Consider the following 19,182-nt stretch of genomic DNA (forward strand, 5'->3'; position numbering starts at 1 on the left):
AACCCACTGTACTTTTGAAGATTTGGGGAAACAGGGTCTCATATTTTGTCAGCAAAGGTAGACATTGGTGAAACCTCGAAGAAGAGTAATTTGGCAATAACTATCAAGAGTAAAAATACACATTTCCTTTGATCCAAAAATTCCATTTCTAGAAATTTATCCCAAGTATATTCTGGCACATATGCAAAATGATGTCTGTTTGAAGATCTTTATTGCAGCATTGACTTACAATAGCAAAAGATTGGAAACCATCTGAATTTCCATCTAAAGGGAACTGATTACACAAAGTATGGCAATATACATATAATGGAATTCTATGCATTTCTTAAAAAGGAATGCAGCAGACCTCTTTATACTGATTTAGAATTTTCTCCATCATGTACTGAAAGATGTGAAAGCAAGGTGCAGAAAAGCATGTTGTCACTTGTGAAAAAAACATATATTTATGATTGCACATGAAGGCAATATCTCTGGAAGCATATGCAAGAGACTGGAATTGTAGTTGCCTTTGTAGAGGGGGACTGTGTAGCCAAGGAATAAGGGTATGAAACAGACTTGCTTTTAATGCATTCATTATTGTATATTTTCAATCTTATAATGTGTATATTAACCACTCAAAGTAATTTTTAAATATATATATATTTTTATAATTTTTCGAGAGAGAAAGAGAGTGCATGATTTGGGGAGAGGGGCAGAGGCAGAGAGAGAGAGAATCCCAAGCAGGCTCCACACTCCACACAGAGCCCAGTACAGGGCTCGAGCCCACGACCCTGGAATCATGACTCGAGTTAAAATCAAGACACTCAACCGACTGAGCCACTCAGGAGCCCCACATATATTTTTTAAAGTATGTTGTGATAAACTGAAATGATAGTGCCTTAAGCTAAGCTGACATCAGTAGAAACAAAGAGAAACAGAATTGGCAGGGCACGACGGATAACTGTATCAGTGAGTGGGAGAAGGGAAAGTTCAGAATGGTGCTCAGGTTCCTGGTACAGGACCTGAGCAGATAGAAGACAGAGAACCCAAGAGCATACCTCTTAGAAGAAATTTCTGTAGCTGATAAAATTATCAAGTTTTAGTAAAACAAAACCCACATTTTAAAAAATTCAAGGCTATTCTTTTCTATATTGTACCATAAGCTTCTTGCAATTGGAGATTATACTTTAAATGTCCTTGTATCTCTTACAGAATCTCATATGGTGTTTGACTTGTTATAGATACACAGTAGATATTTGTTAGATGAATGTCTGAAGATGAAATTTGTAAAAATGTGTTTTATCTCTTCAGAAGGTAGATTAAATAATTGCCCAGATATGTGCCGAGGGTGAGCATCAAAGAGATTGAAAATAAAAAATCTTATCATCTCTTTACCCGAGGGTGAAGGGGCACAGGTGGAGAAAAGATGAAGTTCATGCAGAAAGTTGCTTAATTGGAACAAGACACAGAGCTTTCAAAACACAAGATAATTAGTTTTCCTATCTCTAATATAAGGGGAAGAGCCCAGTTAGCCACCAGAGGGCTCTCATCATTCCATTTAATTGTAGGCCTAGAATTATTCATGAGACAGACAAATGTAGTCAAAGACCCACAGAGACTAGATCTCCTCCCCCACCCCATTACATTTATACTACCGTTGTAAGCCACGTCATCTTATTACAAGATGAGAGAATTGAAACTCAGCACATGTGCTTTAAACGCTACATTTCCAAATGTCAAGGATTGTCTTGTGTGAATTTAAAACTGAACTTATCTCTAGGACCCTGTAACATGAGGACTGCTTGGAAGGTTTTCCCATATATGTGGGATGGCAAGAAGGAGGAAGTTGCAACGCACTGTATGCCCTGATGCAAACCACTCTAAAGTAGCAATGTTTGTGGAAATTTTAGGGCTTTATGAAGACTTACAGGGTTCCAAAAACTAGGATTACTAGAGTCTACGCATTTACAATCGTGTATTGCTTTCTCCCGCTTTTATTCTGCTGGGTGCTATGTAATGGTCTCTTATTTGTACTCGAAGTCAGGGAATTTTGGGGACCTTCTTGTTGATTTTGTGAAGGCATTCAGACAATTAGTTAGTGTCCGTTCCATTAAAATCTTCTGACCCCGGTGCCCTCATTGGCCGCTTTGTCCTCTGTGACTTAACACTGAATCTACAGGATCACAAATGATAACCTATAAATATCCTCATTGGATTAATAGAGGCTTTGAGTTAAGCGAGCAGAGAAGGACATGGATGTTTATTGGTTTCCAGACACTGGGCTGTATTCTAGGTCCATTACGACATTCCATCCATACATTACAGTCACTCTAGCACAAGGTAGGTATTGTGCCCTCAATTTATAGATGAGGAAGCCCAGCTGTGAAGGCTGAATGAGTCACCCAAAATGGTAAATGTTGCGGTAATGGGACTAACTGAATTTTGCCTGCCTATCGTGTTTGTGCTCTTTCTGACATTACATTTCCCCCCTAAAATATGAACTCATGCCTTGGGCTTTCTTTATCTCTGCCTACCACCCTCTCCTCAAGCCATTCAGGGATCTTTGGTGGGGACTTCAGGCAGTGTCTCCCGCAGTATCTCCTGGGAGTGTGGTCTAATGGTGGTTACAGCAACAGCACAAGGTCTCTCCCCAGTGTCCCCCCACCCCGCAACTGTCCATCAACCACAGTGGACATAGGAGACAGCGACGAAACCCCAGCAGGTCTTTTGTAGTAACTGGTTTGGCCATGGCTGCTCTTCCCATTCCAGCTACTGATGACCTTTGACCCTGGGATAGCCTGCCAAGAAACACAGGTAGGGTTAATGGGCCACCAGATCAGTAACTGTGCTCCCTGATGGGAACTTTATGTATTGACCATCTGCACTGAACTTGTATAATAATTAGACTTGCTTCCAGGAGGAAAGCACAGTGGCCCAAAGTCAAGAGGACATATGCTTATGGGTTTGCTCTGATTCCTTCACACCTTCTCACCCAGTTCCCCTGGAAAGCAATGTTATAGGAGCAAGATGGTAACGTGAGGTTGGTTGTAAAATCTGTTAACTGTGGAGGACAGTGGCCTTTAGCACCTCAATCAGAAAGCCACCTCAAGACCACAGTCCTGTAGGGTCATTAGCACATGTGAAGAGGTACCAGGCAGACATCTTCCCTGGGCGGTCCAGCCCATCCCCATCTGAGGCAGAGCATTTTGAAACCCCAAGCCCCCTCAGAGTCACGTGTGGAACAGTCTTGCAAGTTCATTTTCCAAGCAACGCTCCAACACTAGGGTTTTCTTGCTGAAATCTGTTCCACTGAATGGGCTTATCCGAGGGAGGGCAGACTGTTGTGTCTTTGATTGGATGATGTAGGATTTTGGGCGATTCTTGAATGAAGGGAAGAGAGACAGAGAGAGACAGAGAGAGAGAGCGTTTGGCAAACGGAAGCTGAGGGCTTATTATAGGCCTATGAGTCACAGGCACTGCAGGCAAATGATCTGGAGGGGGGCGAATGAGTGGGGGTAGGCGTGAAGCAGGGCTGGAAGGCAGACCCAGGGAAAGAAAGCCAGGGCAGGGAAGACGAAAAGTAGAGTGGATTAGTCAGGGTTCTCCAAAGAAACAGAACCAATAAGGTTTAGTGTCTGTGTGCATATGTGTGTGTACATATATATGTGTATGTACATACATACGCGAGGTGGGGGGCATTTTAAGTGATGGGCTCATGGAGTCGTAGAGGCTGGCAAGTCCAAAGTCTGCAGGGTCGGCCAGCAGGCTAGAGACCCAAGGGAGAGGCCATGCTGCAGTGCCTGTCCAAAGCCTGACCCCTGGCAGAATTCCCACAAGGCGCCCCCACCGTGTCCTTGCAGTTGGGTTCTTTTGCTTCTAGGGAAGTGTGTTGAGGTCTGAGGTAAGCATGAGGATGCCCAACCACAAAGCCTGCAGAGGCCTTTGAACCGTTCTCAGATCCAAGCCCCACACTCTGCCTCAAAGTTACATCCAAAGGAACCAGGCAGACAGTCACGCCACCAGATTTGCCGAGCATTAGGATGGCTGGACTCTAGAAGGCAGCTTGGAAAGAAGGTTCTTCCGGGTGATGTTTAAAACAACCTGAAACTTATTATGTTCAATCAGACTTCAGCTGCCACCATGTCCAAGGAATATCCAAGGAGAATTCCCATACATCAGTGCTTCCAACTTTGGCTGCACACTGGAGTGACCTAGAGGTGCTTTTAAAATTCCCAATGCCTAGGGTGCGCCCGGGTGGCTCAGTCGGTTGAGAGTCCAACTTCGGCTCAGGTCATGATCTCACAGTTCGTGAGTTCGAGCCCCACGTCGGGCTCTGCACTGACAGCTCACAGCCTGGAACCTGCTTCAGATTCTGTGTCTCCCTCTCTCTCTGCCCCATCTCCACTCATGCTCTGTCTCTCTCTGTCTTAAAAAAAAAAATAAAACATTAAAAAAAATTTAAATTCCCAATGCCTAATCTATAGCCCAGATGGATTCAAATCTCTGGAGGAGGGATCTGGGCATAAGTATGTTTACAGTTCCCCAGGGATCCCAAGGCTGAATAGTTCTGCTCTACTCCTCCATCAGCCCTTTGTATTTCTATTCAATGTCCATTTAACCCATTTTCATGGCCAGTCAAGCTGTGAGGCCTAGGAAAGAGGCTCTTCCACAATAATGAGGTTTTCTTGGGCCTACACCCTTCCCATATTGCTCCAGAAGCCTTAAACTGAACATGTTTAACATTTTGACCTTGAGGACACAGAAAGAAAGGTTAACCATCTAGACATTACGAAGGAAACAGAAACAAGATTTGGTGGAGATCACACGGCATAAAGGAAAGGGGCCAAGGATCCAAAGCTACCAGACTGGGCTTGGATTCCATTCTTCTTGGGTAATTCCTCCTTGGGGAAACTCACCAACCTCACTGAGCCTCAGTTTCTTTATCCTTAACATTTGGGACAATAATGTCTACTTTCGGGGCTGTGAGGAGGTCTAGAGGTAATAAACAGCAAATGACCATCTGTAGCAGGTTGTAATTGAGACAGATGAGTGAGAAGAATTAAAATCTGGAATTTGAGAGGCTCCTGGGTCACTCAGTTGATAAGCATCCGACTCTTGATCTTGGCTCAGGTCATGATCTCACGGTTTTGTGGGTTCAAGTCCCGCATCAGGCTCAGCGCGCTCTCTCCTCTCTCTGCTCCTCCCCACTTGTGTGTGTGTGTGTGTGTGTGTGTGTGTGTTCTCTCTCTCTCTCTCTCTCTCTCTCTCTCTCTCTCTCTCAAATAAATAAAGTTAAATTTTTTTAAAAAGCTGGAATTTGATATCCAAAGACCTCTGACCCTCAATTCCCTCATTTGCAAAATAGGGATAATGTTCTGGGTCAAATGGCCTTTATGTCCAGCTTGAACCTCAGCATGTAAACTTATTTAGAAATAGCATCTCTGTAGATGCGATTGGTCATTGATCATCTTCAAAATAAGTTAAATGAGAAGCGATCATCTCCCCTAGTCTCATAAATCAAGAGGTATACAAAACAAAGAGGACACAGAGAGATCACAGAGGTCTGGAAACAAATGGACTTGTGTAACTCTGAGTTCTTGCCCTTGTAGAGGGGACAGATTTCCTGGCTGACATGGTGTACTAGGAACAAAACTTCCTCTTTTTTCTTCCTCCAACTGAAGAGCCTCATCTGGAAAGCCATTACTTCTCCTGCTTCACCATTGTGGGGGGAGAGCCTGGCATCTCCATGGTGCAGGTGGATTTAACTCTGGGGCCCTGTATCTTTCTCCCCGAGGCACTGCCCCTGTAGCCAGGAAGGGTGCACTAGGCGATGGGGCACATCTCTACAGTGGGGTGGTCTGAATGAGATCCTTCTTGGCTTCGGGGAGCCCTAAAGACAATGACTGGTGTCTTTAAAAGAGAAAGGAGAGGTAGATTTGGACACCGATTTCAGAATCCTGCCATAGTAAGAGACACAGAGACATGCAAGGTAGAATGTCATGTGAAGACGGAGGCAGAGATTGGAGCAGTGCAGCCGCACACCAAAGATTATCAGGGGCCATCGGAAGAAAGGCTTCTTCTCTAGAGCCTTCAGAGGAAGCATGTGCTGCTGCCACCTTGATTTCAGATTGCTAGCCTTCAGCACTGGAAGAGGATAAACTATTGTTTTTAAGCTACCTAGTTTGTGGTCCTTCATTGTGCTAGCCCTGGGAAACTAATAAAGATAATAATGACTGTCCTACTTCTAGATTGCTGCAACTATAAATGAATATATATTGTAAATATAAATATATTTATATTATAAATATACTTAAATTTAGCGATGGTAAATGTTAACTGAGGCTATCCAGATATACTGGATAAACACTCTAGCCTGATGTTCACTGGTCCTTGGAGGGTTTTTCAAGGGTGACCCTATGAGAGATGAAGTGACATGACAAATGTCGAGTGGAGAAGGGGGCAAGGTGAGAGGTAGTGAGGCAACCTGTCAAATGCATGAGCTGCCCACACTGGGCATCTCCACCCACCAGCCAGGGAAAAGGGGCTGGCTGCCCTTAGATTTCAGGCACATGACCACAACCTCCTTGTAACACAGACACAAGCACACTCACTCACGAATAGCTTAGAGCCTTGCTGGCTCTCATCCTCGGAGACCCTCCACCCTCATCCCAGAGCTGTACTTCCAATCTCTTTCCCAATAAGGAACCACAGGACCAAGATTTACGTGCATGTGACATTTTCATTAAACCCCTCAGGATGTGCAGCAATCTTTCTTTATCGTCGTTGTAAGTTATCCCAGGGCTCAACATGGCTCCCAGGTGGGCCCAACAGAGTTCATCTGTGAGTTGGAAGGACATTTGCAACAGGTCTTTTCTTCCCCATGGTGGGAGGTTTAGCCAGAAATCACCACTGTTGAGCAGGGAGACCATGACTGAATTGGCTGCAGACATATCTCTTGGCCTCTTCGTCTCTGTTTGGTGATAGGTGAGGGCACCAAAAGGTCGAAATGGCCAGACTAGAGTCTAGCAGAGGAAAATACAAGCAATGCCAAAGCCATCTATTGTATAAAAAAAAAAAAGAATTTTACTTAACCACGTGACTTTACAAATTGGCAAAGATGAGAGAATGCGTGCATATAAAATGGCAATGTGAGTGCATTTTAGAAGATACTTAAGGAAAATTTTCCAATGGAACAAAACACAACTAGATTGGGAGTTTTCATCATCACATATCGGATTCCTGCCAAGGTAAAAGTCATACGGTATTTGTTTTCTTAACTCAACTTCATCTAACTTCATAATTTGAATCTTAATAAAATTAAGTGTTGAGTGAAAACAAATCCCAACAGTGTCACCAAATGTATCAGCTCAGGTCAGACTTAAGCCTCAGCGGAAGGTTTTGTAAGCTCTCGTAGTGGAAATGTTTTTTCTCTTCTTCCTGTCTGCATCTCAGAGGGGCTGAGTCTAGCAGAGCAGCTGTTAACACAGAGAGCAGGAGAAGCAAGGCTCACTCCTATATTCCCACAGACACTACAGGCAGAAAGGCTGCAAACCCCTAACCCCAGTGCGAGTGGCCCGAGCAGTGAGCACCTCGTCCCTGTCCTCAGACCATGCATGCATATGACCCAGGCACAGTAGGCACTTGCTCAATGAATGAATGAATCCTACTGAACGGTGGAGTGCTATGTTGTTCGTTGCAACCTTATTGCTGGATTAAGAAGTCAGTTTAAGGAGGGGACACCTGCATAGCTCAGCTGATTGAGCATCCAACTCTTGATTTCAGCTCAGGTCATGATCTCATGGTGGCTGGGTTTGAGCCCCGTGTCGGGCTGTCTGCTGACAGCTCAGAGCCTGAAGCCTGCTTCCGATTCTGCATATCTCTCTCTCTCTCTCTGCCCCTTCCCACCTCTCTCTCTCTCTCTCTCAAGAATAAATGATAAAAATTATTTTAATTAAAAAAATAAATAAACATTTAAAAAAAGAAATCAATTTTAATGGTCACAATTTCAGGCAATATTTCAGGTAATAGAATAGAAAATAATAGGATAGAGAATGGTCTGTCACACCTATTAAAAGTGTGTGTATGTGTTTCTACGGAGTCGTGATGTAAAATGTATTTCTGAGGTATCAGTCGGGAAAGACTAAAAGCCTTTGGTGAAGTGGAAACTGTGGGGGCCTTGAGTTGGATGGATCTGGGTTTAAATTCCCACACCACCTTGACTGAACTGAACATGTTATTTAAATCTGAGTGCATCGTAGCGTGTGATGCACCGTACTCTGTGTATGGGCGGGTACAGTGATGAATAAGTCATGCCCCTTGCCCTCAACGCCGCTCAGTGTACCTTTAATAGGTGTCGGTCTATCTTGAACACTTCAGGAGGTCTGGGACTGGTTGTGAAGATGTTTGGGTAAGAAGGAATCTTGGGGAAGTTCAACCAGGCTGAAGCTCTTCAAGGGCCAATGGAATCCAATTTTTTTTTTTCTTTGCTCTGCCTCCTCTCTTTTTAAGAATGGTGACAATCCAGCACTAACTTCTCTCTCTAGCTATAAAGCAAATTTAAATTCCGGTAGTGCCAGTCAGACAATCAAGACTAGAAACGTCGAGAATGGCGTGTCACAGCTGTGCCTCCTCTTTCCACTCCTCCAAAGGCTTGCAGAGTTTTGTTGACCCGTCAGTGGCCAAGATCATTGTCTAGCTCTATCTTGGGGCACACTAACCAAAGATTAGCTCCTGCAGAGTGGGATGGAGAGCCAGGAACCCACCCCCAGGCATCTCTTGGCAACTCACATGGTAAACCATTGTGAACTAGGCAAGTTTGTTCTTGGAGTCTGCAGCTGACCCTTTCTGAACCTATTCCTTTTCTCCCAATATCCTCATTTCCATTCTGCTAAGCATACCTTTTCCCATATGAACACTTTCTTTCAGATCACCAAATATCTCTCACTGATCATTGAACATGAATGAGAGCAAGTCCATGGGTCCCCTCTCTCAGTTATGTGTTAAAGGTGTCTCTCCACGTCCAGTGGAATACTTTACCCAGGTGAAGGGTTGCTTTGTATATTAGTGAGATATTTGGAGTGGCAGAAAGACCAGAGACCTTTTCCACGGTCCCGAAGAGTCATACCCTGGGAGTGGCTGAAGAAATGTCAGTTAAGACGAAGAGTCAGACTAGACCAAGACTCAATGATAGGAGCGATCATCTGTGAGAAAGGGGTGAGAAGGAAAGGAAGATAAATGCTGAGGTAAACACGATTTGTCTTCAGTGGTCCCCTTTCTTAGGGATGTCTCCCTGATTTGGATCAGTGCCATGTAGGTGCTCCTTGGGGCAATCAGGGCTATCCAGTCATTCGATCTGGAGCTCCATCTGTGTGCAATCTTTATTCCCCAAGCCATTCCTTGTCTGATTTTCCCCTTTATCAAATAAAAATTATGCTTGATATTTTGATTACAGAATATGCTTCATCCTGTAATGTGCTTTCTACTTCCGGGTCCCATGAAACTATCACCTGACCATCACTGTTAACAGGATTCTTGGATCGAACATGGAGAGAGTATCTTAAGTGAAACAGCAGCTCTCAGGTTAACAGTCTCAGCTTCTGGCAGAAGGGGTGGACCCCTGGTGACGATGCCCATATGATTATGAGGCTGTAACCAACCCTCAAGTCAATCCTCTGTACATATTTCCAGTACTTTCTCAGGGCACAGAGTGAGGCCTTGTGAGGGATGCAGACAACCCTACATGGCTCAAGTTCTCCATGAGCTTGGAGTCAAGTGGGATGGAGAATCTTGGATGCCACCACCACTTAAATAGTCTTATTCACTCATGGTAGGTATTATCGTGTGACTTGAAAGAACCAGGCCTCAGAAATGTAAACTATTTCCTCCAGATTGCAAATACATGGTGCGGGGTGGAGTCTGCTGGGTTCCGAAGCTCACCTTCTTTCCAGCATCCCAACCGCCATGGGGACAGAAGCCAAGAGGCTGGATGGAGAAGAGAGATGTCGTACTGGGTGGGACTGGTATGTCCCACTCTGGGGTGCAGAGAAGGGAATGAGCCTTGCGTCTTGGGGAGCTCCAGGGAGCTTTTTAGGAGACTGGGCACTGGCTCCCACCAAAGCCGGAAGCCACAAAGGACAACTGGCTTATACGATGATAGCTGGGTGGAGAGAGGTCTTTCCAGGTAGGGAGACCAGTTGAAGGAAAGGCTTGGAAATAGGAATAAAATCACGCTGGAGGCCCAAACAGGGGGCCCTGATTATTCCTTGTGGGACACTTGGTCTTTCACCTCCTCTTAATTCAGCCGAGAGACGGAGGGGCAGGGCAGGAGAGGGTTTCCCCTGTCTCAGGGAAAGGAGCTACGCAAACCTGGCCTTGCCCACAGTCTTATCTGGAGCTGCCGCCTCAAGAGGAGGAGGATGAGGGTCTCCAAGGTGAGGGGCTTTTGCTCAGAAGGCCCTGATGACGCAGGTTGCCCGTTTGAGGGGGGGGGGAGGAAGGCTGAAGGAGCCAGATGCTGCTATATTCCCTATTTGGAATCCTGGCCAGTTTCAATTTACATAACACACCTTAATCCGCAGAAACCGGAGCCCAGGAGGCAGGTTCTTTCTCTCTCTCTTTTTTTTCCTCCGAGACACGGAAACCTTTATTTTCTCCCTACACCACAAACCGGTGCTGTTAAATAATATTGGATAATTGCACCTGTCGTACTCCCCATATTGTGCTGAGGAAAAATAATTGCCGGTTTTCTGCTTTGCAGTTGAGCTGTGACTTCGTCATTTGACTCGGAGCATGTCATTTTCTCCCATTTTAGACTGTGTACAGGCAAACTGTGTGAAAGGACTCACAGATAGCAGTCCTGCGTGTGTGAGTGGGCGCAGGCCTCATTCAGCAATGATTTCTAATTTATACAGCATTGAGAATCCACAGCTATAAATAAACAGTTCTGACTGGCTTTGCTGCCTACTCAAATGCTTTATTAAAAAAAAAAAGGAGAAGAAGAAAGAAAGAAAGAGAAAGAAAGAAAGAAAGAAAGAAAGAAAGAAAGAAAGAAAGAAAGAGGAAAAGAGCCACCAACGGCATGAGAAGGGAAAACAATGTCTGGGTACGGATTCTGGTTTCTGCCACCCGGGCCCCAGAGGGAGAGGCCCAGGCTTGGGACTGGTGGGTTCAGCGCTCAGCCTGGAGGCCTTCTGGAAGCCCCGCCTCCCCGCTCCTCCCTCAGCCCCCTGGGCTCCCCACGTGCAGGCGCCACGTGTTCGGGGATTACAGTATATGAAACTGACTTCCTGTTATGACAAGCACTGCAAGCGAGTAGGTGCGGGGGAGCTGAAAATAGCTTGAGAAATGGATGACCCATTTGAGGGGAGGATGGGGTTAATGGATCGTTTAGGCAAACAGGAGAAGTCTTCGCCTCGAACTGAAAACGGGGGTCGTGGGTAAGGTAGCCACTCCAGAACGTATGGCCGGGTCACGAGGCACCAGAGTTGCTCTTCCCTCTGCTGCCGGGGATGACAGTTTCCACCCAGTTGGGGGCCCCTGACCATCACCTTCTTTGGTCCAGCCCTGCTGACGTACTAATACATTTTTGCTTTTTTTTTGTTTTTTTAAGTGAAAGCTTTCAGATGGCCAGTTACTGCTTTGCCGTGTAACCAAGAGGTGGGAAGGCGGGTTCGGGAAGCAACCGCCCCTGTGGCCCTGGCCCAGTCGCTTCCTTCCTCCGAGGCCAGCGGAGCCCTCCAGGCCAGCTCCTCCAGCCTTGCGAGGCCCACGTGGTTATGCGTGTCTCGTCCCAGCTCTGCCTTCGGTGGCCGGTTGGTGGCTTGGAAAAGGCTGTGGTGGAGTGTTTACGCCGTGGAGTGGGCAAAACACTATAAATCAGGGCCTTACACTTTCTTTTCCCTGGAGAGTTGACTTTTTTTTTTTTTTTTTTTAGGTTTTCTTTTAAAGCTTATTTATTTCGAAGGAGAGAGGACGTGGTCACGTGTGCATGTGCGTGTGCGTGCTCAAGTAGGGGAGGGACACAGAGAGAGAAGAGAGAGAGAGAGAAAGAGAATTCCAAGGCTCCCCACCGTCAGCTCAGAAGCCCTACACGGGGCTCGATCACACGAACCATGAGATCACGACCTGGGCCAAAATCAAGAGTCCTTCGCTCAACCAACTTAGCCACCCCCCCCCCCCCACCAGCACCCCTGAAAGTTAATTTTTAAACATTCACGGAGCACACCAATATCAGAAACTCCGTTTGTTCATCTGGAAAATGAGAACCTAATATATTTTGTACCTATATTTTTGTGCAGGTAAAATGAGACCACGGGGGTGAGTGCAGCTTGTAAATTACATGCCCCTGTACAAATATTATCGCCGATTCTCTCACTGGTGGGTGTTGTTTTCTAACCAGGCAGGGCCTGGCGTAGCCTTACGCAGGCAGCAAACCCTGTGGACCTCGTAATGCTTATTCAGTGCTCATCGCAGGTATTCTGCCGATTTTCCCTTTACCGCGGCACCCTGGAGCCACCTAAGGGCTGATGTGCGTGCCCAACCGGGAGGTGGTTCTGAGGGATTTCTGGTGTTGGAATGGCTGCTGCACTTTGGTCAGTCATGCAGAAATCAAGGTTTCATTTGGTTCCAGGGACAGCGAAGCCGCAGAGAGAATTCTGCGGGCTCTTTCCGGCCAGCAGCTCACAATCGCTCTGAGAAGTATGCACCCCGAGTCACTTTCGGGGTGTGGAAAATGTGGGTGATCCCCTGCGGGTTTCCCATTTGGGGAATTTCCGCCTTGACAACTGCTTCGGGGCTCCTGCGGAGACCAGGTGCTTGGAGCAGTCAGGCAGCAGCAGGTATAGGAAAGGAGGCGGTCGGTGTTCTCAGCTCAGCCCAAAAAGACTGGAGGCTCATATCTATATATTAGTGGATCAAGGATTAGGAAGACAGCAGGTTTCTCGGTGCCTGCCCTAGGCTTCCTGTGGGCTGCCCACCCTGCTGTGTCAGTTGGCGGCCTTCTCTGACACTTCAAGACTTCTTGGTCTTTCTGAGGTTTTCTGGTGTTGGGATAGATACGGCATGGTGGCCGGTCAAATGGCAATCAAGGCTTACTGTGATTCCAGGAACAGTTTTTACCAAATTTTACCGATTGTTGCCAAATTTCTCCTGTACGGCGTTAGGTTAGGAAGCCCAAGCACAGTCTACTCTGGGGCCCACACCCAACCCACTGGGACCTGGTGACATGCTGCCAGACTCCAACATGTTGCCCCACATGTAAACCCTTGTTACCCATGTTCTTTACAAAATGAAGGCCCAGTAAATAAAGACCCTGTAAAGAAAGACCCACAAAAACCCCCTAGGAAGATCAAAGTAGGGTTCAGGGATGTGCATTGTTAGTCACCCGACAGTCAGCTTTGTTAAACCATAAGAGCTCACTCAGCGAGGTGCTTTGTACCAACGTGTTCTCGGGGCTCCTCAGGGCCATGTCACTTCCCGTCACTTGCTCCCCAAGTAAGAGGTACATTTATTTGATGAAGTAATCCACATTTGAATGGAAGAGATGTTGATGACATTGCTATGTCCCGTCTTTGGACCTGCCCAGATGCTCGCTCCCAAGATGGACAGATGTCCTCATATTTTTTTTTTACAACTTAACTGTCTCATTGCACCAATCAGTTTGCTATCCTGTGAGGCGGACAGACAACTTCGGCAGCACCCGTCTCCCTACATTTATGTCTAGACTGTGGAAAACAAAATAGATGAGCAATCCGTGAAAATGACTAGTTTACGAAAATACTTGCTTTTAGGAAAGTTGGGCTTATTAAAAATGGCACCGGACTGAGAATTAGAAGATCGGGGGGACAAATGCTATTGTCTTTGGCCCTCACGCAGGTTACTTTTTATCTAGGTCCTCAGCACCCTCCTCTCTAAAGTGAAGAGCTTTGACGACCCTAAGTTGCTTTCTCTCTCCTAGGCATTCTCTAATGCCAAGTTTATGCAAATTTCCTTGGCCTTTGGCCAGATTTTGACTGCAGAGGCCAGAAGAAGGGAACGAATTCTGAGACAGCAGTTGTTTTTGAGCAACTGTCCAGTAAAACCTTTACATGTCCAGTAAAACCTTTCAAAAAACGAAGTCCCCAAATTAAGCTACCTTCAGAAACCCTCCTATTAAATTTAATATCATCCTCTGTCCTTTCTGCCTTCCTATCTGACTCTATCACCTCCCCGCCAACCAGAAAGAAAAGAAAAGAAAAAAAAGAAAAGAAAAGAGAAGTATCTCATGTTTTCTTCCTCTTTTGTTCTTAAAAACTGGCCTGTGATCACTTCCTCTTCTTCCTTGGCTGGATCATGTCACCTGCACAATGAAGAACAGAGAGAGAGAGAGATCAGACTTCAGGGTTTCCCTAATGGGTATTCTTGTGTGAATAGACATTCACTGTGCCTTGGGCCAGTGGAAGATCAAGGGCAATTATCCCAAGGCAAGTAGATGCACTTTACGAAGTTCTGAAAACCTGCCACCTCTCCAGAGAGGGGAAGAAGTGACTCTGTTGTCCCCATTCGGTGCTTGGCTCACAGCTAGCCTGTTGACCAATGGTTCCATTTGCCTTCAAGGCTTCTGCACGTCTAATGTGCACCGACTGATGTCGCTTTTGGTCGAGTCTTTACAGGCGGCACACCACCCATCGACTAACTCGGAGATTGTTGCAAACGGAGATGAAGAGACATCAAATTAGAGGAGAAATAGAAGAGGGGCTATTCACCTATTTAGGGTGCATTCTGCAACCTCTCATTGAATCACCTTATCAGAACGGAAAAGTACTGGCATATTAGATTCTAGTAAGCTCTTGAGAGGGGCATTCTTCTACTGAAATTATAGCATTAGAGTTCTAGAATCACTTCCATTCAGCCAGGTTGGTACCTCCGTCTTTATTGATCATACATCTTCACACAAGCTCTGAAATGTCTAACACCTCACGAATGTATTATCCTTTCCACCTGTTGCCAAATGTTAACAATCCTACTTTGAAAACTTTTCTCAAGTCAGCCTCTCCTTGCCCATTCCAGAGCCCTGTTAGTTCTGGCTTTGTGCCACAGCGACCTCATGCCCCTAGTTTCATGCTTCACCCTTCAGATTCTGCCCCCTCCATCAATTATATCCTTAAATATCTTCTAATAATTTTATTTTGCTAGAAGTCCCCTTCTCAGAGGCTGTAGTGACTGATGACCTGAAATCCCCCTTATCACACTGATTTTCTAGGACAGCAGACTCTTAATCACACAGCCTTTGGGGCCATCCTGCATTCATGTCTCTCAACACTTAAGGACAGTCCTCTCTCTTATTCTTCTACTCATCAATCCAGATACCCTCAGTCACTCCAGAGAAGCCTTCTTAATATATCCAGCTTTACAGGCTTCATGTCATTTTCATTTATGATCTCACTTATTTTTCATTTTCCATGTAGATTCTCTCCTCCCCAGGTCCCTGACTACAAACAAAGGACCTCCTCTTTTCTGAAGCATACCCATTTTGTCTGTAATGAATCCTTTTTCATCTAAATGACACATTAATTCCTTCCTGTTCAAGATCTTGGGCAACATAAGCTTCTCACCTTTGTCCCCCCGCCTCCCGCAGTCCCTTTGAAGGTTCCTAAAACTCTCTTTATCCATGCTGTTTACCAACCCCCCAGCCCCTCAAGTGTAACTGTAACCATAACCATGCTTCTGCAACCCCAGTTGCCAATGATTGGAGAGTCCTTCTCCATTTAAGAAACACGACAGAAACTGAAGACCTCGAAAGAGCCCAGGAGCGGAAGTGGTGGCAGGAAGTTCCTTTGTGGGAGGAGCACAGGTGGCTCTTTCTCCTGGATCAGAATCTCCCACGTCTAACACTAAACAGCTAGACGGAGCACTGAGACATTTCCACATACCCACAAACACATTCGAGAAGGCATCGAGTATGTCTCTGTGTGGACTTCCAACAATCATTTCTTCTGTAGTGACCTCCGTGGTGTGAACATCACAGAAACCATATTTTTCTTTTTGTTTCTGGCAGGTAGGGGTGGGTCCTTAGTCCTGAATTCTCACGGAACTGAGAGGTCTCTAGGCTTCTTTGAATGCTCAGAATTGGTCTCTGACCACGATTCCACAGCACATGGCTGGAGATAAAGGAACCGTTGACTTAGTAACGGATAGCATTACCTTACGCAAAGTTCACAACAAGGACTCCAAATTCTGACCGGGAAACCATGTTTGTTATCGGTCTTTTCTTCGTGGCAAGACGGTTCTTCCCGTGGGATGCCAACTAGGAGCTGGCAGGGAGTTAGGGAGCTACGTCCACCCCTGCCTCATGTTAGTCCTTCCTTAATCTTCTGTTAGATAGTACCAAGGAGTAGAGACATTTTAGGCCAAGCATTTAACGTTTGTCTTGTGCAAGATCCAAACGTTTTCTGCCGTCATGGCAAAAAAAAAAAACAAACAAAAAAAACACCCATTCTTTGAACCAACATCACTATGGATACCATATGTAATTATATTCCTTATTATTCCAATAGTCAGAAAACAGAGTAAGGGAAAACATTATATTCACAAAGATTTACACCTATGTATCTACAATCACAAAAGCTACTGCTGTTAGACTTTGAACTGAAAACTTGAAGAATATTTGCTTAGTTTATGCGGGTTGGCTTGGAAAAGGGTGAGAAGGCAGATGGTTGGGGAGATAGGAGGTGTTAGAAGAATGAGGTTTGCACATGAATGAGTAAAAGTTTCAGTGCAGACGTAGCAGGAAGGCGACGGATTCGAGGTTCTGGCTGGAGAAACCCTCGTGAGGAAAGAGGCAGTGAAAGGAGGAGAAGCAATAATCCAGTTTGGACTCTGTTTGAGCTGAGGGAGATGAAATCAGGGCGAGAAAGGCAAAAAGGAGACGCAATTTTGTTGTTGACTGAATGCTGCTCCTGTGAGACCACGCTTTAGAAATACATACGGACTGGGGCGCCTGAGTGGCTCAGTCAGTTAAGCCTCTGACTTTGGCTCAGGTCATGATCTTAATGCTCGCAAGTTCGAGCCCCACGCTGGGCTCTGGGCTGACGGCTCAGAGCCTGGAGCCTGCTTCGGAGTCTGTGTCTCCCTGTTTCTCTTCTCCTCCCCCGCTTGTGCTCTGTCTCACTCTCTCGAAAATGAACAAACGTTTAAAAAAATTAAAAAAATAAAAAGAAGTGTATATGGAGTCATCTGATAAGATTCTTTTGTGAGGAAATGATCAGGGGCAATATGCAAGATAGAAAAAAATCGCAAAGCAAATATCTTCATGTATAAAACTAAAGAGGTAGACTTGATGGCCTCTAAGCAGCTTCAACAATGAAATCTCCCTTTTAAAATATCTGGTCTACAGGGGCCCCTGGGCAGCTCAGTCGGTGAAGTGCTGGGCTCTTGATTTCAGCTCAGGTCACTACCCCAGGGTCATGGTATCACCCTGAGTCGGGCTCTGTGCTGAGTGTGGAGTCTCTCTCTCTCTCTCTCTCTCTCTCCCCCTCTCCTGCCCCTAGTCTCATTCACTCTTTCCCTCCAAATAAGTAAATAAACACTAAAAAAAAAGATCCCGTCTACAGAAAATAGTATTAAAGGAAGGCCTTAACGTTATTCTGTCCTAGCCATAGACAAAGTCACTTGGTTAGACTAGAATTTTCAGTTTATAAACTCTCCTTAGGAAGAAGAGGATTTGTGGTCTCAGGCCCTGACAAAGGATAGTCTGATTCAGGGCACAAGTCTCTCAGGAATGTAAGAAGAGGGGTCAGGGGCCAGAGATAAGCTGATTACCTCTCTGGCCACAGCTACATATAAGAGGCTTTGCCATGATGTCCTGGAGGCACTTAGCTCCTTCCTGTGCCTGACCTGCCTTGTGGGTTGTGTTTCTCTTCCTGAGGAAGAGACCTGCATCTGGATGTCAGCATTCTTGTGTCTTATCAAGGAGAAAACAAGAAAAGAAAGAAAATTCAGTACTTAAATGGCAGACAAGGAAGCCTGAACTGGAATCCCTTGACAGTCCCTTTCTCCAAATCAGGGTGGAAAGAGTATGTCTGGGGCCTCCCTAGGTGCTCAGACATGGCGGCCCAAGCTTACACCAATCTGCCAGAGGCTGTTTCACCTTGCCTGATTCTACTGTCGTTTGAAATGTATGTTCCATCTAACTCGGCCCGAAAAGTAGAAATCGAATCTTTCCTGGTGGACGTCTGGTCCCCCCAAAGTGACCCAGTGCTGGTCCAGTCCTCTGTCCTGTAACACATGACAGCTAGCACAAGAAGGGGGGTGAGATGGTGACAGGTCAGGCAGGGTGGCCCTCTGGCACTGCCTGAGAGCTCTTCAGGCCACAGCATCCCCTTGGAGACCAGCAAGACCTTCCTGAGGGCCTGATAGCATTTGTCTCCCTGCACACAGGGCCGGTCCCGTGAGTCTGCGGGCTCCTGGGGGACATCACGTACTATCCAGGTTTATATGTGATCACCGGCATCACCTTTTCCTACGGCCCTTCTCACTCCTCTCCACTGTCACCCGCCAACGTGACATGCGAGGAGGTAGGAAGAGGGTAGGCGTTCAGCCACAGTGGTCGTCACTGCAGTAGGCCAGCAGCATCAGTGTCTTTCTTTGGGTGTAGGCATCGGAAGGCCAGAATGCCCTGCCATACCTCAAATCTGCTGAATCTACTGCATTTTAACAAGAGCCTCGTGTTAGCAAGACCTGGAGGCGCATGCAAGTCTGGGAAGTGCTGCTCTGAGACGGTGGCTCCGGCTGTTGCCTGCAAACCACAGTAACCGGAAAGCTTTGAAAACTATCGATGCCAAGGACCCACCACCAGAGACAGCGGTGTCATTGGTCTGGGGTGGACCCGAGGATCAGTGTTTCTCAAATGCCCCCAGCGATTTAGCAGCACTGATTTTACAATGTGGCGAGGAGATTAAGGACCGTTGCTAGAGAGTTCCTCGCATGGTCGATCGGTCCTCACTGGTATTTTCTTGACCGCTTGGTGCTTGGCTGATAACTCCTAAGCAGACTGCGCTGTGTCTCAGGATTTCAGAACCGGGGATCCTGATTAATTCCGGCCTCGGTTAGCCTGACCTCCTCCATCACTCTAGCTTTGGAAGAATTGTTTCACCTCTGTCGATTTGCCCGCAGCTGTGTGATTGTTGCTTTTCTCAAGGGCCTTCGGCTGGGGAAACTGGTCATTGA

At 46.2% G+C, this 19,182-nt stretch overlaps 1 protein-coding gene across 1 annotated transcript in view; it reads right to left on the reverse strand.

Annotated features, from left to right (window-relative positions):
- Positions 1-13,404: 13,404 nt before the first annotated feature.
- Positions 13,405-19,182, reverse strand: part of ADTRP (androgen dependent TFPI regulating protein) — a 65,586-nt gene continuing 59,808 nt past the window's right edge. Inside the window, exon 7 of the mRNA XM_015068932.3 lies at positions 13,405-14,314. Within this exon, the coding sequence (XP_014924418.2) occupies positions 14,280-14,314 (35 nt within the window). The 3' untranslated portion in view covers positions 13,405-14,279. The remainder of the gene's footprint in view (positions 14,315-19,182) is intronic.

The sequence above is a fragment of the Acinonyx jubatus genome, chromosome B2, assembly GCF_027475565.1.
Source record: "Acinonyx jubatus isolate Ajub_Pintada_27869175 chromosome B2, VMU_Ajub_asm_v1.0, whole genome shotgun sequence".
Classification (NCBI taxonomy): domain Eukaryota; kingdom Metazoa; phylum Chordata; class Mammalia; order Carnivora; family Felidae; genus Acinonyx; species Acinonyx jubatus.